Here is a 17,173-nt window from a genome sequence, read left to right on the forward strand (position 1 = left end):
GTGAATAATAATAAAAAAAATAAAGGCACAATAATTAATTACTAGTAAGAGAGAGAAAAATTGAAAATTTATTTTTTACTATTACTTTTAGTACTCTTAGACACTTAATCATCTTTCTTAATTACATAAAAAAATTATTATACAAAATCTTAATATAATTCTTAATGTAAATTGTTGAAATTGCTTATTGTTACTTGTTGTCAGTGCTTTCTGAATAGCTTAAAACCTAATGTGCTTCATAGTTACTAACTTATTTTTCATCAAAATAAAAGTTTATTTAAATACCACCCAAATTTAACAACAATACATGTTTAACATTAATTAAGACTTTTTGAACTATTTAGAATCTTTAAAAATTCTAGAATCAAAGAATAATAATGATAGAAAAAATATTTTTTATCCTTTGCAAAGAAAAATGAGACAAAAGTATCTTTGATGTGTTTTAGTTGGATACAACATAATCAACTTGGAAATGTATCAAAAACAAACATTTAATAATGATATTACCGAAGGGAGCAAAGTTTTATCTCAAGTTTTTGAAAATTTTAAACCTTCTTTAGTTTTAATTAATTTTTTAGATTTAGAGGCATTTTTAGAAGTGATGAAATTAGTAGAAGTCTTTTAAATTTAAAAATATCATTTAAATTTCTGAATTACAAAATCAAATATCTAACTAATAAAAATTTATTATGTACTGTGAAGGCCAAGTGTACGGCTACGATGCCGTATACTAATATTAGCGTAGTGAGATTTTGGTAGCCGTTGAATTGGTTTCAATCCGGACCACTTGCTCCTGTATATAAGCTAGGGTTTTTGGGCTAATTGATATGCACATTTCTGTATCTTTCCATATTCCATGCACTCACATTGGTGGAGATGAGGGGCACCTTTGATTGTCCCTGAGGAGTGCTTAGATTTGGGATTTCAGTTTAGATCTAACTTTTGCATTATCTAGATCTAGCTTTATCCATTTCCTTTCTTTTGTTCTTTTCTTTCAGAATTTTGGTTTAGATTTAGCTTTTTGCATTTTCTAGATCTACCATTTCCTTCATTTCTCTTCTTTTGCTCTTTCTTTTTCATTCGTCTCTATGGCAGATCAGTAATCTCCTCCTTTGACTCTGGAGTAGCAGTTGGTACAATTGCTTGATGTTATGCGCTTGCAATTGAACAACCAAACTCAGTTGATGGCGGCGTTCACGGCACATGGTACAACTCCTCCTGCTCTTGGTGCCAATCCTCACGTTCGGCCGGAGTTCTTTCGCGGGAATCCTAGGGATGATGTGTACCATTGGTTTGATCACTTTACGGTGATTGCCACATATCATTCTTGGGATGATGCTCGACGTTTGTGTGAGTTTCCCACGTGTCTCCAAGGGACGGCGTTGCAGTGGTACAACGGTTTGGGAGCAGTCACTCGCGGGGATTGGAGTGTTCTTCCGGATGTCTTCAAACGCACCTTCGGACATGCCGATGACTATGATGATGCTTTCCAAAAATTGCATCGTCTTCGCCAAGGGCCATCTGAGTCAGTGATGCAATTTGGTGTTCGTTTCCGAAGTCTTTTGCTTCTTGTAGAGCCAAATATGTCAGAGCAGGTCAAGCTAGGAATGTTGTGGCTAGCACTTCGTCAAGATCTTGTCAGACTTGTGCATGCACTTGCTCCTGCCACCCTTGATGATGCCCTTCACTTGGCACAATGTTATGAGACATTGCCTTTTCCACTTCTCGCTGCATGCCCTTCAGCTCCACTTCCTGTGGGTGATGGTCCTGTTTCAATGGAGGTTGATGCTGCTGCTGCTCGAGTCCAAGGTCAAGGGCGAGGACATGATCGTGGCCGTGATGTTCGCTACTGGGCATGTGATGAAGTTGGTTATACTTATCGGCGTTGTCGGCGTTTTCCGGATTGGCGACCTCCATTTCCTGGGTGGAGACCTTGGCATCAACAACGTCCCGTTGGTGCTGTTGCAATTGAAGGTTTGGACACCGAGATGCATCTGGGAAACGAGGAGTCACGCGAGTAACAGAAGGACCTTGCGCGAATAAGTCAGTGACCCCTCCATCTTTCTTTCGGGAGTATCATCAAGGGGTTCACTTGGCACCAGTTCATCCAGTGTTTACTTTCCAAGCTCGTCTTTATAACAAGAGGTCTCCTATTATTCTCTCTGTGTTGGTTGATACAGGTTCGAGTTTATCTTCTATTGCTCAACCTGTTGCCACACGTTGTCGTCTACACTTGTGTCGTGCGGCGGAACCAGTTTTCATTCTTTATGGCAACGGTTGTACACATGCATGTGCACGGGATGAGGTAGGCCTGGTTGTGCGTGTGGGTGATCTCGAGCTTGAGTTGCAGTCGTTGCGGGTGGTGCCGAGTCAAGCTTTTGACCTCATTCTTAGTATGGATTAGTTGCAGCGCAATCATGCCAAGTGTGACTTTGAGGCTTCTCCCCCTTGTCTCATACTTCCTTACGTTTTATCCATTCCTCTCACTTCCATACCTCTTTGTCCCTCTACTTCTACCTCTGCTTCCATTACTTTTGGTTCCCCACTATTTCTTCTTGTGTTTCTATCTTGTTCTACTCTTCCCTTTTCCGATCCCTCCGACGATCTTTGTGTTGCAGCAGTTGACTGGCTCATGAAGGAGTATTCTGATCTTTTTGACTTTAACCTATCATCTAGAGCCAAGATTGCCACATGTCATCCGATTCCAACTGGGGATGCTCATCCAATCAAGGTTCTTGTTCATCGTCGGTCACCACAGGAGATCAAGATTTTACGTGCAAATGTCCAGGAGATGTTGGAGAAGGGTATTATTCAGAAATCGCGGAGTCCTTGGGCATGTGAACCTCATCTTGTGACGAAGCCTGATGGGAGCATTCATTTCTGCATCGACTATTGTCCGTTAAACGACATAACGATCTTGGATGTGTACCCTCTTCCTCACACTGCTGATCTCTTGGATCGTCTGGGGTGAAGTCATTGGTTCACCAAGCTAGATCTTGCTTCTAGGTACCGGCAAGTACTGATGGCCAAAGAAGATATTCCTAAGACTGCTTTTCGTACACCATTTGGTTTGTATGAGTTCCTGGTGATGCCATTTGGTTTGAACAATGCTCCAGCAACTTTTTAACGGATGATGGACGAGGTTCTTTGCGATATGCCAGAGGTGACTGCTGACTTCATTGATGATGTCTTGATCCACTCGGAGGGGATGTGGGAGGAGCACGTTCGTGATGTTTGTAAAGTGTTGGATCAGCTACGCGATGTTGGTTTAAAGCTGAAATGGTCGAAGTGTGTGTTTGGATCCAAGGACACAACTTACCTTGGGTACTGTATTTCTCGTGAGGGTTTGCAAGTTGATCATGATAAACTTGTGGCTATTTTGAAGTTCCCTATTTCGAAGTGTGTGAATGATGTGCAGTGCTTCTTGGGCAAGGTGCAGTATCTCGGGTGTTTTGTGGATCATCTTTCTGATTGCACTGCACCATTGCGAGTATTGCTAAAGTCATCAACGTCATCTTTCATTTGGTCTTTGGATTGTGAGCGGGTGTCCGGGGATCTCAAAGAGTTATTGACAACTCCTCCGGTTTTGGCATATCCTGACTACACTCAACCTTTTATTTTGCGCGTGGATGCTTTTGACATTGATCTTGGAGGTGTGTTAATGCAAGAGAGCTTGAGTGTGCTTGGTCAGTGCCATCCCATTGCATATTTAAGCCGTACATTACAACCAGCAGAGATGAACTACTCCACGACAGAGAAGGAGTGTTTAGTAGCAGTCTGGGGTTTCGAGAAACTTCATGCATATTTACATGGCTTTCAGACGTTACTTGAAGGTGACCATGCTACTGTTACTTCGTTATTAAAGTGGAAGAACCTAGTTAGTCGTACTACTTGGTGGGCTTTGAAGCTTCAGATATATGATTTTGATGTTGTTCACCGCCCAGGGAGTTTTATGGCTGATGCTAATTCCCTTTCTCAAGCTCCTCTTCCTTCTTCACTCTCTTCTTATGTTTCTGACGAGCCTGTCCTTCCAGCATCTGTGGATTTTCTAGACGAGGATTCAGTGCCGTCGGCGGTTGCTGTACTTGACGTTAAGTGTCCACAAGGTGCAGAGCAAGATCTACCTTCGCATGATGAGGTTCGCGAGGCTCAAAAGATTGAGCCATAGATTCGAAGGCTTCGAGATGGGTTTGAGGATCCTGCATCACTTGCTGATGACTTGCCTTTCCGGCATTTACATTCTCAATATCATCTTGAAGGTGGCCTTTTTTATTTTGTGGGGACAGATCCTGATGATCATTTACGGCTGGTGGTGCCTTCTATCTTTATTCCGCGGTTTCTCCATGCCTACCATGATTCTCCTGTTCTAGGTGGGCATATGAGACATCGTCGTGTAATCGAGAAGCTACATAGGTCTTTCTATTGGCTGGAGGTGTGACGTGATATTATCCGGTATATGTGTAGCTGCATTTGGTGCCAATCTCGTAATACTCCCCCTCGGGTTGCAGAAGGACGATTGGAGTCAATTGCAATTTCCCGTCCGTTTGAGTTGGTGGCGTTTGATTTTATGGGACCTGAATTTATGGGCAATGAGTATGTTATTATTGCTTCTGACTACTTGACTCGTTGGGTGGAAGTTAGTGCTCTTGCTAGTGTCTTTACAACTGCTGTTGGATACTTCCTCCTCAATCGAGTGGTGTTCTAACATTCTTGTCCAGAGCGGATTCTTTCGGATAATGGTCCCGCATTTATGGCTGAGGCATTTCATGTTTTGATGTCTCGGTTGGGGATTCGCCACACTTTCACAAGTGCTTATCATCCACAATCAGACGGTCTGGTAGAACGGCTCGTTTGGACGTTCAAGGGGATGATTGCGAAGTATGTGAACTTTCAGCATTCGGATTGGGATAGTTATTTGCCGTCTCTTCGGTATGTATATATCACTGGGGTGTAGAGTTCTGTTGGTGCTTCACCATATAAACTCTTATATGGTCATGATCCAATATTACCAACGGAGCTGGGTTTACCTTCGCGATTGCCACGAGCTGCAGATGCTAGGTCATGGGATCAATATTTGACAAGCATTCTTCCACTTGTCCGAGCGGAGTCTACCAAACATTTAGGCCACGTACAAGTAGGACAACAATGGCGTTACAACTCCCATCATCGTCCACCTGTAGAGTACAAAGTGGATGATTTTGTGTTAGTCCGTTTTCCCCATCTTACGGTACATGGTTTATCTAAGGGGCTCCTTGCACAGTGGAAAGGACCGTATCAAATATTGCAGCAAGTTGGACCACAAGTTTATGAGGTTCGGCATGACGTCCAGCAAGCCGATCCTCCAAAGATTGTGCATGTGTAGCGGTTGAAACGCTTCATACAAAGGGATCAGAAGTGGTTAATACCATCTACAGATCTGCCGATGCCTCCTCCTGATGTTCCTCCAGATCCCGGCCCGTCTACAAAAGAACTTTGATGGTCTTCCATTATTCCAAGAGGAGGGGATAATGTGAGGGCCAAGTGTACGGCTACGATGCCGTATATTAATATTAGCGTAGTGGGATTTTGGTAGCCGTTAGATTGGTTTCAATCTGGACCACTCGCTCTTGTATATAAACTAGGGTTTTTGGGCTAATTGATATGCACATTTCTGTATTTCCTTTCCATATTCCATGCACTCACAGTACTAAAATTAATTAAATTATTTATTTAATATGAAAAATTTAGTATTTTATTTATTTTATCAAATCAATGTTAGTATCTAACTGAACATGTAAAATGTATTATATAAATGTTTTTATGATACCTTTATGTTAATTCTTATATTACCTCCATTTTTTTTATAAAAAAATTGAAATATAAAATGAAATTCACAAACCAAAGTAGCATTTACGAACACAAAATGGACTCAGTTGACTAATGTAAACTACTAGAATTGCAAATTCTCTAGCCTTATATATAATTATCAACTTTGTTAGAAAGTGAAACTCATAAACCTTGGAAACACACACAAGATAAATGCATATACACAAAGAGAAAGAACTTTAGATATATTAATTATATATAGATGGGTATATAGAATTTTTTGTATTCTTTTCTCATCAACTATCATTTTAAATTAGCTAGACATGATTTAAGCTTAGATTCAGGCTTGGATTAGTTGCTTGATCGTGAGTGGGAGTTTTAGAGGTAGAGATTATATAACATGTTATTATGCCTATGTGACAGTAATTTCTATATAATCAATCAACTGCCCAAAACTTAGTTCTTGGTCTTGGCCTTGCTTGCACACATTTTTGCTTATTGTTATGGCTTCAATTTTGCCACTAACACATAGTATTGGCCATGAATTGACAAACTCCCACTTCTGCTGCTACTAGGCATTTGAATCTTTATAAATATTCTTCCCACTTGCTAAAAATCTCTGCAAAGAATTGTTATGTAATATTTTTAAATCTTGGCTAATCTAAGTTGTTGAAATCTTTCAATCTCCCATTTGCTTTATGCTCTACTTGCTGCTATTTGTTAGTCAACACCTCTTCACAATCTAGTGCTTTGATGCAATGCCTCAAACATTTAGTGCATCCAACAAAAGCCTCCAACATTGCAAAAAAAATTTCAATCAAGAGGTTCATCCTCTTCTTCCTCAGTAGCCTCTTGGCCAACAAATGCCATCCATAGGATCAAAGAGCCAATTGCTCCAATACAATAAAATAAGAACAACAAGAAAGAAGAATTTTGTGTATATCATGTATATAGATGGGTATATATCCATAAAAACTACTACCATCTAGGCATACTTATATGCCACATCATCTCTTCTGGGACACAGGTGTATGTATGTTCCGGTCCAACTGAGGCGTGTGCTCTACAGTGGAGCCAGCATCAAAAGGAGATTCTCAGCAGCCATGGCTCAACCAGCTGTATGTGTGGAAGTATCCGTCGATGATCAGGATTGCCGAGCTCCAGGGCCATACTGCTCGAGTGATCCATTTGGCACAGGTTTATCACCAAACAATTCACAAATTGTTTTCTTCTTCTCCAGCTTTTGCCAGTGGCTTTTCCTGTTTTGCGTGTAGAGCCCCGAGGAAACAACGGTTGCATCTGTGGCCGCGGACGAGACGCTGCGCTTTTGGAGGGTGTTTGGATCGGCCGACAAGAAATGTGGCAGCGACATGAAACCCGGTGGCCTCTCCAGAAGCGCCAGTAGCATTCGATGAGTTGCATGCATATCATGGAGACTTTGTATTTGTAGAACCTATTGAGTTCTCCACTTGCCTCTCTAAGCCACGGCAGCGAAGCGATCTTCTCGAGCTCACTACAAATAGCTGCTTTAGTTTCTCATTTTGGGCATTTTGAAACTAACAGAAGTTAGCACCCCAAGTAAAGTAGCGCTGGGTTCTTGCCTGTCTGCCTCCGCGTCGCGTGACTTTACGAGAACTTTGACACCGTCCTCGGTCTAGAACTCGATTCCCGTAAAGGCATCTCATGATCATGAGGCCGGAGAGAAGCACACCCAACACCGTTGGTTGTTCACTTAGCAGTCTGGATTTTCTTCTCTGCCCGGACAAGTTCAGCATTGAACGCGGAGACTATTGGAATTCGCATGATGCTCCATGGTTGCGTAGGTCTTCTTTGCTCCTCTGTGGCCACTCGGTCCTTGCCTTTCCGCATGAGAAAGGCTGCTTTCGCATTCGCAAGAGATTCATCCACGAGGTCCACGTAGCCAACGGGATCAATGACTGCAACGCCCCACCACCTCAGCCCCAGAGCAAGGAACCTTGTTGTGCTTAGTCCTTTTACATTTCGTAGCATGGCTCCCCACGAGACGGTGGTGTACGTGGTTTGTAGCAGTCTGTCCTTTACCTTGTTGCAGCTGCTCCTGGACATCGTCAAAGGTAAAACTTTAGTGTTAGCCCGATATGGCATTTCCCAGCGGCTTGTGAAGCAAATTCAACCCACCGTCGCCTTCATTGCCGAGGAACTCAGGTACCTGAGGACAGTGTTTCCAAGCCTCTCCGTTCTCACGCACTTGGCTCCTCGAGCTGGCGAAGTTGTCTCTGGTGAGCCCGATGCAACGCAGTGCAGGACGAAGGTTTTTTCTCCTGAATCTGGCTTTCATCATTTCCATGTTTAGCCAACGATCTGCAACTGAACCAACGTTCCTGCCCTGCTCATCGATGCCAAGGGACACCATAGATCATGCGTAACCTCAAGCTGGGAAGAAACTGTCTTGAGAGCCTAGAGAATATTTGTAACGATTCACTAAATCCCAATTGGTGCAGTTTCAAGCATGAACGACGTAATGAGGCATCGAGGATTTTTATGTATAAATTTCAAACTTTGCGTTCCACGCATGAGAATGTGCTCGTGCATTGTAATAAGAACTCTGCTTGTTTCGGCTACCCTGCCTTGAGTCGTGTAAGCATACGAGATGATGTCCCATTCCCCGTTCCTCCAAAGCAGCATCTTGTCGAACACACACTTTGCATCATGCTCCAAGACAATCTCGGGTTGCTAACTTCTCATTTCACAAGATGCCCTCACTTGGGGTGTTATCTCCTGGAACATTTTGTTCTGGGAGATTTTTTTTTCTGACTGGACAATCGTCGTTAAAGTTGATGCCATCGTTGAAGTCATTCGCTGATAGCAGCAAATGCCTTGGTGGTCATCCATGTGGCAGTTGACACCATGCCTTCTGCGACGAAGTTTTTGGCCCGGACGACAATGTTGGCGGCTTTCGCAGGTCAAAGAAACATGGAGAAAGCACATGAGATGCTTGGAATAATCCAAGTTTATGCCCAGAACGGAAACATCTTTGCCACACAGGAGAAGTGGAACTACGTTGCAGAGTGATCAGACACACCGAACGAGCTATCCAAGTTGCCCACTTTGACTATCTTCACGGCAGCCAGTGGATATTCCTAGTTAATGGAGCATAATCCACGTGGCGCCAGCGTGGCCACGGATGATGACGGAATCGCTCTATTTGGTGTCCGTCTGGCAAACAGAGGCGATTTTACTCCCTTTTTTACCCATAAATCTTTCGCGTCAGGGTAATTGCTTGCGTGCGACAGGGAAAGAGAGAGAGGAGGGCAGCATCGCACAGGGCAAAGAAAGGTGAGAGAAGACGAAGAGCAGCGGAGGGGCAGGGCTTCTTCTCTTCCTTCTCCCTTTCTCTCTGCCCACGCAAGCGCAGGCGCAAGCGATCGAGCGATCCCCAGATCCGGCATTGCCCTCTCACTGCGCCGCCGCCGATCGAGCGAGGAGATTCGTGCGTGTGGGGACTTCTTTAACTCGAGCGCGCTGCGAATTGGAGCTAAGCTTACAGGTTTGAAGGAGCGAATGGATGTGAATTACACTGGGTGGGCGGTGGGCTGCTACTAGATTGCGCTCCTCCTCCCTTCCTTTCTTTTGCTTCTCGGGGATGGCGTCCATAGCGGCAGATCAGATTTCCAAGCTCTGCCCTTGCTCGTCGCGCGTGGACGACATACTGGATCGCTCGGGTGAGGAGCGGCTTGCTAGAACGGGCGGAGGGCCTCAGGATCTCACGCTCTCGCAGGAGGAGGCGCTTAACAGGTTTAGATCGCTGCTGGTGGAGCACAATCTGGTGCGCAAGCGCGACACTGACTGCGATCTCTTGCGCTTCCTGCGAGCTCGATCTTTCGATGTCGCCAAAGCCAAGGCCATGTACGAGGCAATGCTGGACTGGCGCATGCAAGTCGGGGCCGACACCATTCGAGAGGTAAGTACTCCAAAAACATTCCTTTTTTTTTTTTCCGGTGTGTTCTTACTCTTTTTTTTTCGGTGTGTTCTTGGATTCGTTGGATCTGCTTGCTCGTTCCAGACATTCGATTTCCCGGAGAGGAATTTGGTGAAAGATTTGTACCCACATTTCCATCACAAGACGGACAAGCTGGGGCGACCCCTGTACATCGAGAAACTGGGGCAGCTCCAGGTGGACGAGCTGATGAAGATCACCACCATGGACAGGATGATGATGGAGCACATCCAAGAGTGGGAGATTCTCATCGAGTGGAAGTTCCCGGCGTGCTCACGCAAGGCCGGCAAGACGATATCACAGTCGCTGGCCATCCTCGACTTGAAAGGAGTGGTGAGTGTTTCTTTCCATTCTAGAGGATCTAGCCAGGATCTAGGTGGTCTATCGATCGCTTGCTCACTCAGCAAACAACGCTTTTGATCTGGCAGACGATGAAACACATGAGCAAGCAAGTCCGGCATTTCATCCAGAACATCTCCAAAGTGGACCAGGACTACTACCCCGAGTTTCTGGGCAAGATGTTCATCGTCAACGCTCCCATGGCGTTCAAGGCCATCTGGACGGTGATAAAGCCGTGGCTGGACAAGCGCACGCAGAAGAAGATCGAGGTCCATGGCAGCAACTTCGCTCCCAAGCTGCTGGAGCTGGTGGACAAGCAAAACTTGCCCGAGTTCTTGGGTGGCAGCTGCCGATGCCCGCAAGGCTGCGAGTACTCGGATGCCGGGCCTTGGAACGAAGCTCGCTACCACATATCGGCCTTGGCGGAGGAACAAGACGATGGAGCAAGCTTTGGCGATTGCCGCCACCGGAATGTCAAGGACAAGGGACCCATGCAGTGGTCGTGCCTCGACACTTAGTCGCGACTCCAGGGATGAGTTATGGAAATCCGGGGAGAGAAGCACTCACTCGAGCAAGCGTTACAATCCAATCAAAATTAAACTTGGTTCACTGGAGCTACCTCCGAGCGAGTTCACAGAAGTTGACAGTCGGCAGTGCTAGGTAGACCTTGGATAGCATTGCTGCCTTGGAAGTGATGATACTACAGAGATCTACACACGAAAGAATCCTGGATTTTGTTGTGGCCGGACCAGCCAATTGAAAAAAACAGTGACACATCTTTTTTTCTCTCTAGCCTCGATCGTCTCCAAAATCCCTCTCTATCATCTATAGCTAGCCAGGACAATAAATGCAAGTATCAGGAGATCAACAGGAGAAAGAATGATCCTGCCATCCTGGGCGCGTGGATTGACTCTCTGCGGGTGTAAGATGGACTTTTTTAGTGCGATGGGTCAACGCTATGTCAACGTCCATGATTTACTCGTTGTCCGAGGCGATTAGTCGTTAACCTCTCGGTTGATGGGGTTTTGTTGTTTGTGCGGAGGGAATACTCTTTTTGTTCTTGTTTTTTTGGACGCGAATCAAAAGCACATTATTCCTACAAATGCATAGAATCTAGCTCATTGATCGAGAATCGCTTCCACTAATGGACGTTGTGAAGTGCTCGCCTTGTAGCCTCTTCGATCATGCAATTATCAAGAGCGGACGAGGAGGAGGAGGATCGAGCAACAACAACAGGGGATGCGCAGCTCTGGGAGTGAGCAGATCACCATCGCCCAAAATGTAAGGAGAAATTATCTATCCATGGGTGAATAGTATTTTTCTTCTTTGTTTTTTCTGCAAACAAGACGCATGGCTTCTCTAAGAGCGGCCCTGCCCCTGTGGTCCGAGGCAGCGGCAAGGAAGCTCGAAGACATGGCGAAAAGCGGCGGCTTGGATCAAGCTTTCGGGGAATTTGGTGCAGGGTCTTTTCTTCCTCCTGCCGCCACTGCCGCTCTACTGGGACTGGCGCTGCTTTGCATCACCGTCGCCATCTTACACAAGCATTCTTCGAAACGACGCCGCAACAATCTACCGCCAGGTAACCATTCAATGATCTAAGTTGTTCGAGCATGCATCTGTCGATCAGCCAAAACATTACTGTAGAGTTTGCTTGTGTGTGGCAGAGGTGCCAGGGCTGCCGTTTGTTGGAAACCTCCTCCAGATGACGGTGGAGAGGCCACACCGCAAGCTTACAAGCTGGAGTAACGAGTATGGGCCGATCTACACCATCAGGACCGGCCAGAAATCCCAAGTCATTGTCAGCTCGCCAGAGCTCGCAAGAGAGGTGGTAAACAGCATCTTTCATGGCAAAGCTAACTCATTGGTGGCAGGCTGTTGTCGCCAAGTATTCCTCCATCTCCAACAGGGATTTGGGATCAAACCTTACCATTCTTACCAGGAACAGGAAGATCGTGGCAATGAGTGACTATGGCGATCGGTATAGGATGCTCAAGAGAATGGTGGTGAACAACTTGCTCGGACAAACTTCGCAGGTTACTTTGCTTGATTTATTCTCTAAATCACATTTCCTTTCAGAAAGCTCTGCATGTTCAGCGCGAAAATTACTTGGGAATTGCACTCGACGGCCTGTTTGATGAGCTCGGGAGGTTTCCTGGTTCTACAGGTCAGGTGAACGCCAGAGATTGCATTGCCAACTTTCTCTTCCGTTTAGGAACGCACCAGGCAAGTGTAAAACATCTCGAGGAAGAGCTAAAGTTTCGTGATACGTAGGTTTTTGGCCGAGATATCGAGAGTGTTAGAGTTCCAGAGCTTGGAGCAGAGGTGACGAGATGGGAGATTTACCGCATCCTTGTGCAGGACGTGATGAAAGCGGCCGTCCAGATCGATTGGAGAGACTTTTTCCCGACCCTCAAGTGGATTCCCAATTGGAAGTTTGAGGATGGGATCTACAAGGTGGAGCGCAAGAGGTCTGCGGTGACCAAAGCATTGATGGAGCAGCACAGGCAACTCTCTCGCAGCCAGGTTTGTTTCTGTTGTTTATGAGACGCTAGTTTATTCACGAGGTTTGTGTCTTCTACTTTGCAGCAGCGAGACAAGTGCTACTGCGATGTTCTTCTCGACAATGAATCACACTACAGTGAGGACGAGCTGTTGCTGGCTGCGTGGGAGCCGATCATTGAGAGCTCCGACACGACACTGGTGACATCCGAGTGGGCTCTCTACGAGCTGGCCAGCGCTCCAAAACTACAGGTAGCAAGATCGACCATCACAATATACACTGGGAAGCTAACATCAAAACTTTTGCAGGAGAAGCTATACAACGAGATCAAACGCGTGGTGGGAGATGAGCGGATGGTAAGCGAAGACGATCTTCCAAATCTTCCCTTCCTCAACGCTGTCATCAAAGAGACGCTGAGAAAATACAGCCCCGTTCCAATTCTACCCCCGAGATACATACACGAGCAAGTCGAGCTGGGTGGCTACACCATTCCGGCTGGCTACCAGGTGAGTGAAAGCCAAAGGTTTCTTGTTCATAGCTCGATCACAATGTAAAAATTTCCAGCTGATTGTCAACATCTTTGGAATCCACCACGACCCGAAACGCTGGAGCAATCCCGAGACGTGGGATCCATCACGGTTTCTAGGAGTCGAAGGTGGCAGCTTCGACATGGGATTGACGGACATGAGACTCATGCCCTTTGGCGGAGGCAAACGGATTTGCGCCGGGATGGCCCAAGTTTTTTACGTTGTTCCCATGATCATCGCCACTCTCGTCCAGCACTTCGAGTGGACTTTGCCGCAAGGTGATATGGACAAGAGGAATGTTGTGGAAGACACGGTCTATCTCACCACCCAAAAGCTGGAACCTCTCCAGGCCTGTGCCAAGCCTCGCGTGCCTCGCAGGCTTCCTTCCAAAACGCTCAACGCCGTTCCTTCCAACAACAAAGTCCCAAAGCACAAGCATTGATGGTGGCTGCCTTTCCCAAAGGAGGGCGAGAAGTGGAGGATAGAATCTCTTCTTCTTTTTTCTTCCACCGCCTTTAGGTGAGCCACATTGCGTAGCTATCTAGCCAAACAAGTGAGTTGCTTTATGGGAAAGTCTTGCGTGACAAAGCGCGTCTCCTCGTCCTCGACTTCGTGTTCCTCTTCGTGTTCTTCGTGGTGGTCTCAGACAACACAGAGATTTCTTCTACTCATTGTTTTGATTTGTTTAGTTCAAGTGGAGGCCACGAGCACTCCAGCTCCAGCTCCAGCCACAGCTCTAGCAAGCAACAGTCTCCAAGGTAAGCAAGTCGCAAGATCTATACATACTTCACACTTTTCTACAATGTAGAGCCAAGCTTCTTAGTACTCAAAAGATCTTCGGCAGGCAAGGCTTGCATCGCTCAAGCTCGAGGGCGAGGAGCCGGAGTGCCAGTAAGCTCGTGCCACAATGGAAGCGAGCGGAATGGCATGCTGTGCTACAAGCAGTGCTCCGCAAACCACACCGGAGTCGGGCCGGTGTGCTGGAGATCGTGTCCGAGCGACACCCGCGACATGGGCGGTGTTTGCTGGAGCTCCTACGGCAAAGGATGCTGTTGCACAGTCTTCGGCTGCTGCGGAGGCTGCAAACCAGGATACAAGGACGCCGGATGCTTCTGCCGGAGATCTTTCACGAAACATTCGTATGGACGAGGGGCCGGAACTCCGCTAGTTTGCAAGCCCGATGAGGAAGAGAATGGAGGCCTGTGCTACAAAGCTTGTCCGCAGGGATTCGCGGGCCAGGGCCCGGTTTGCTGGGAGGAAGCGAGCTCTGTGTCGCGCGCATTCCCACACAAGTGCAACGCGGTACTCTACACGGTTGACAGTGCTACCTGTGCCGCCATAGCCGCGGAGCTCGCTAAAACTGGGAGCTTCACCGCCGTTTGTGTCGCGCTGGGACTGGCCGTCGCGTTCGCTGCTCCTGGAGCGTCACTGCTCATGCCGGCCGCTTCTTTCTTCTGTGGCAAATCCTTCGACGCCATCGTGGAGCAAGCGCAGCACATATTGGAGATCACGCAGGCTAAAGCCTGTGCTGCTGCCTAGATTCGTTCCACTCATATAACTTGAAAAATACCTCGTGGTAAGAGCGAAAGAGGTGTTTGTTTCTTGACGTAGCTAGGTACGATGGAACACAAGATATGTTTTTCTTTAGTTATATCGATGCCATCGTTGGTTAAGTAGCTATGGAAGTTCACTAGGAAGAGATAGCAGCGTTCTGCAAGAGCAAGCACCAAAGCTTGTCAGGGAAAGGAAAACATGAGAAGCGAACTTGCCTGTCAGCTGGAAGACGCGGGAGTAGCCAGAGTGAGCTGCAGCCGATCGGAGATGGTGGCGTTCCTCCCTGGAGCATTCGAGTCATTAGTAGCCATGGCTTGTAGCCTGGTGATGGAGCTTGTCATCTCCAGGTCCAGCTCGTGTAAGCTCCTCTTCCGCTTGCCAGTCTCCACCACAACACCACACACGCTCGACGAGCAAGGCGAGCATTGCTGCTGTTGCTGCTGCTGCTGCTGGTGATCCTCATCCACATCGCCATTACTGTTGTTGGGGGTGGTAGTGTTAGCAGCAGCAGCGGCGGCGGCGGCAGTGTTGGTGGCGTAAAAGTTATTGTCACGCTCATGAAAGCCGCCGCCAGCGTGGAACACCATATGAGCGTGAGCGTGATGGCTGGCCAGAGCCTGCGCCTGCTGTTGCGCTGGAGCTGTTGGAAATCCGGATCCAGACGAAGCGAGCGGCAAAGATGCTGCTGTTGCTCCCGCTGGTTTCATCCACCCGCCACCGCCACTGTCCACAAAGTGATGGTGGTGCTGCTCCAAGTGGTGCTGGTGCTGGTGCTGGCCATAGCTCCTTCCAGCGGTGGGAGTCGCGGTCCCGGACGAAGAGATGGTTGGGACCATGCTGTTGGAGCCAAAGCCACTGAGAATCCCGGGACTGTGGTGGCCGGTCAAGTTGACGCTCACGTTTGCGTGATGGTTGTTGCTTGGAGCAGCGCTAACAGCGGCAGCGGCGGCGGCGGAGCTCGGATTCACCACCACTCGCATTCCATTGATCCACCTCCCGCTCTTGTTACCGCTATATCTGCTGAGGAGCTCCGTGACGTTGGGCTCCGAGTCACCAACGTCCGAGCATGGAGTCATACAACCGTCGGGAGTTTCGCAGGGACGAACAACGTTGGCTCTCGCGGCTGACGGACTCGGAATGGCCGGTCCGACGATCACCGGGCTCCAGCTCCCGCTCGCGTTTCCATACCCGGTCGTGGAGTCGAGCCAGTGCTCGGCCATGGTGACTCTGTCCCACTCGGCCTGCTGGTGGTTCTTGACACCCGTGGGATGGTGAGCGTGGACGAGAGGCGCTGGAGCTATGGCACCACCTCCGCCGTTAAGGCTGAAAGGCTTGCTTCCTTTGGGAGAGCTCAGCGGTGGCGTGACTGGAGCGCTTGAGGCGCCGTGGAAGCAGCTTGTGGGAGTGGTGGTGCCGGACAGACCTTTGAGCCAGGGTATCAAGGAGGCGCCGGACGCGGTAGTGGTGCCTTGCTCGGTGGGAGTCGTGGTGGTGAGAGTGTGACCATTGCTGCCACCACCATGGTACGAAGAAGTCGGGCTTGGACTCGCCGGGGCCGACGCGCAAACTTCCATTCTCTCCACGGGCTTGGCACCCTGCATAGTACCACCACTCTGTGAGTCACACTTGGCAGAGAAGCCCTCTCTCTCTTTCTCTCTCTCGCTTCTAGCAAGCGAAGAACACATACCTTGCGATAGGTGGTTCCATCCTCCTCCACGACCCATCCGGCCTCGGCACACAGCGCCTTGAGAACCTCATTGTTGTCGCAGTGCTTGGGGAGCTTGTAGTTGCCGAACTGGCGGAGACCCGAGAAGATCTTGGAAGCGATGGCTCGCCGCCGCCGCTCGCGCTTCTTGTTGTTCTCCCGCTCCTTCCAAGTGGGAAGCCGCGCGCCCGAAGTCATGGCCGAGTGGTGGGGAGAGTGGAAGCAAAACTCTTAACTATTCTCCCAGATCTGATAGATGGAAGGAAAACGAGCTAAGCGAGAGAAATGCCACAAGCATTGCTACACAATACCTGGAGCTGCCGCCACAACTAGCTCGCCCTCATCGCTCGCTCGCAAGAGAAACGATTCCAAAAACCTCTCATTGCCATCACGCCGCGACGGCTGGGCAGCGGCGCTGCCGAGGAATGTAGCCTGGCACCATGAGCTAGAGCTCCACAGCAGTAGCAGCAGCGCGCACGCTACCAAGCACCGCCTAAAATCCCCCAAGAAACACGCCAAAGCTAGCCGGGTATGGCGGGGGCGCGGAGTGAAGAGAAGAGAGAGACGAAGAACACACTCTCTCTCCTCTCTCTTACCGTACGGTAGGGCTTCCGTGGGGCTAGCGGCGCTAGGGTTCCGTTAAATGGGGCCGTCACGTGCTGCGCGTGCGCCCGTGCGGCCCGCATGCGCACGTGCCGTGGTGGTGCCCATGCATGCATCCGGCCGTGCGCATCATCGATGGCTACATTGTAGATAGTATCGTATTC

General features: G+C 48.2%; 4 protein-coding genes across 4 annotated transcripts; 3 read left to right on the top strand and 1 right to left on the bottom strand.

Annotated features, from left to right (window-relative positions):
* The first annotated feature begins 9,050 nt into the window (after positions 1-9,050).
* On the top strand, positions 9,051-10,734 carry LOC9656502 (phosphatidylinositol/phosphatidylcholine transfer protein SFH1). The gene is made up of 3 exons (XM_002960013.2): positions 9,051-9,745; positions 9,848-10,114; positions 10,210-10,734. Exons 1-3 carry the CDS (start codon positions 9,428-9,430, stop codon positions 10,636-10,638), a joined length of 1,014 nt encoding a protein of 337 aa, XP_002960059.2. The 5' UTR covers positions 9,051-9,427; the 3' UTR covers positions 10,639-10,734.
* A 555-nt stretch (positions 10,735-11,289) lies between these two features.
* Positions 11,290-13,713, top strand: LOC9633239 (ent-kaurene oxidase 2). The gene is made up of 9 exons (XM_024671321.1): positions 11,290-11,401; positions 11,467-11,699; positions 11,785-11,945; positions 11,992-12,153; positions 12,197-12,343; positions 12,392-12,643; positions 12,707-12,871; positions 12,929-13,126; positions 13,185-13,713. The coding sequence occupies exons 2-9, from the start codon at positions 11,471-11,473 to the stop codon at positions 13,587-13,589; spliced, it is 1,719 nt and encodes a 572-aa protein (XP_024527089.1). The 5' UTR covers positions 11,290-11,401; positions 11,467-11,470; the 3' UTR covers positions 13,590-13,713.
* Positions 13,714-13,731: 18 nt separating this feature from the next.
* On the top strand, positions 13,732-14,737 carry LOC112345149 (the record flags this gene model as incomplete). The annotated part of the gene is made up of 3 exons (XM_024671332.1): positions 13,732-13,783; positions 13,837-13,905; positions 13,956-14,737. Coding segments are annotated over 3 exons (852 nt in total), but the record flags the coding sequence as incomplete, so codon positions are not given.
* On the bottom strand, positions 14,727-17,011 carry LOC9656504. Its single transcript, XM_002960670.2, has 4 exons — positions 16,718-17,011; positions 16,389-16,655; positions 14,917-16,296; positions 14,727-14,858 (listed from the first exon to the last, which is right to left on the bottom strand). Exons 2-3 carry the CDS (start codon positions 16,602-16,604, stop codon positions 14,920-14,922), a joined length of 1,593 nt encoding a protein of 530 aa, XP_002960716.1. The 5' UTR covers positions 16,605-16,655; positions 16,718-17,011; the 3' UTR covers positions 14,727-14,858; positions 14,917-14,919.
* Between the last annotated feature and the right edge of the window lie 162 nt (positions 17,012-17,173).

This window comes from Selaginella moellendorffii, unplaced genomic scaffold, assembly GCF_000143415.4.
Source record: "Selaginella moellendorffii unplaced genomic scaffold, v1.0 SELMOscaffold_0, whole genome shotgun sequence".
NCBI lineage: Eukaryota > Viridiplantae > Streptophyta > Lycopodiopsida > Selaginellales > Selaginellaceae > Selaginella > Selaginella moellendorffii.

Coding starts and splice junctions, on each gene's coding strand:
- LOC9656504 (XM_002960670.2), bottom strand. CDS start 16,604: ATGACTTCGGGCGCGCGGCTTCCCACTTGGAAGGAGCGGGAGAACAAC. Junction 16,297..16,388: donor ATGGAACCACCTATCGCAAG/GTATGTGTTCTT, acceptor GGTACTATGCAG/GGTGCCAAGCCCGTGGAGAG.
- LOC9633239 (XM_024671321.1), top strand. CDS start 11,471: ATGGCTTCTCTAAGAGCGGCCCTGCCCCTGTGGTCCGAGGCAGCGGCA. Junction 11,700..11,784: donor CCGCAACAATCTACCGCCAG/GTAACCATTCAA, acceptor TGTGTGTGGCAG/AGGTGCCAGGGCTGCCGTTT. Junction 12,154..12,196: donor TGCTCGGACAAACTTCGCAG/GTTACTTTGCTT, acceptor ATTTCCTTTCAG/AAAGCTCTGCATGTTCAGCG.
- LOC9656502 (XM_002960013.2), top strand. CDS start 9,428: ATGGCGTCCATAGCGGCAGATCAGATTTCCAAGCTCTGCCCTTGCTCG. Junction 9,746..9,847: donor GGGCCGACACCATTCGAGAG/GTAAGTACTCCA, acceptor TGCTCGTTCCAG/ACATTCGATTTCCCGGAGAG. Junction 10,115..10,209: donor TCCTCGACTTGAAAGGAGTG/GTGAGTGTTTCT, acceptor TTGATCTGGCAG/ACGATGAAACACATGAGCAA.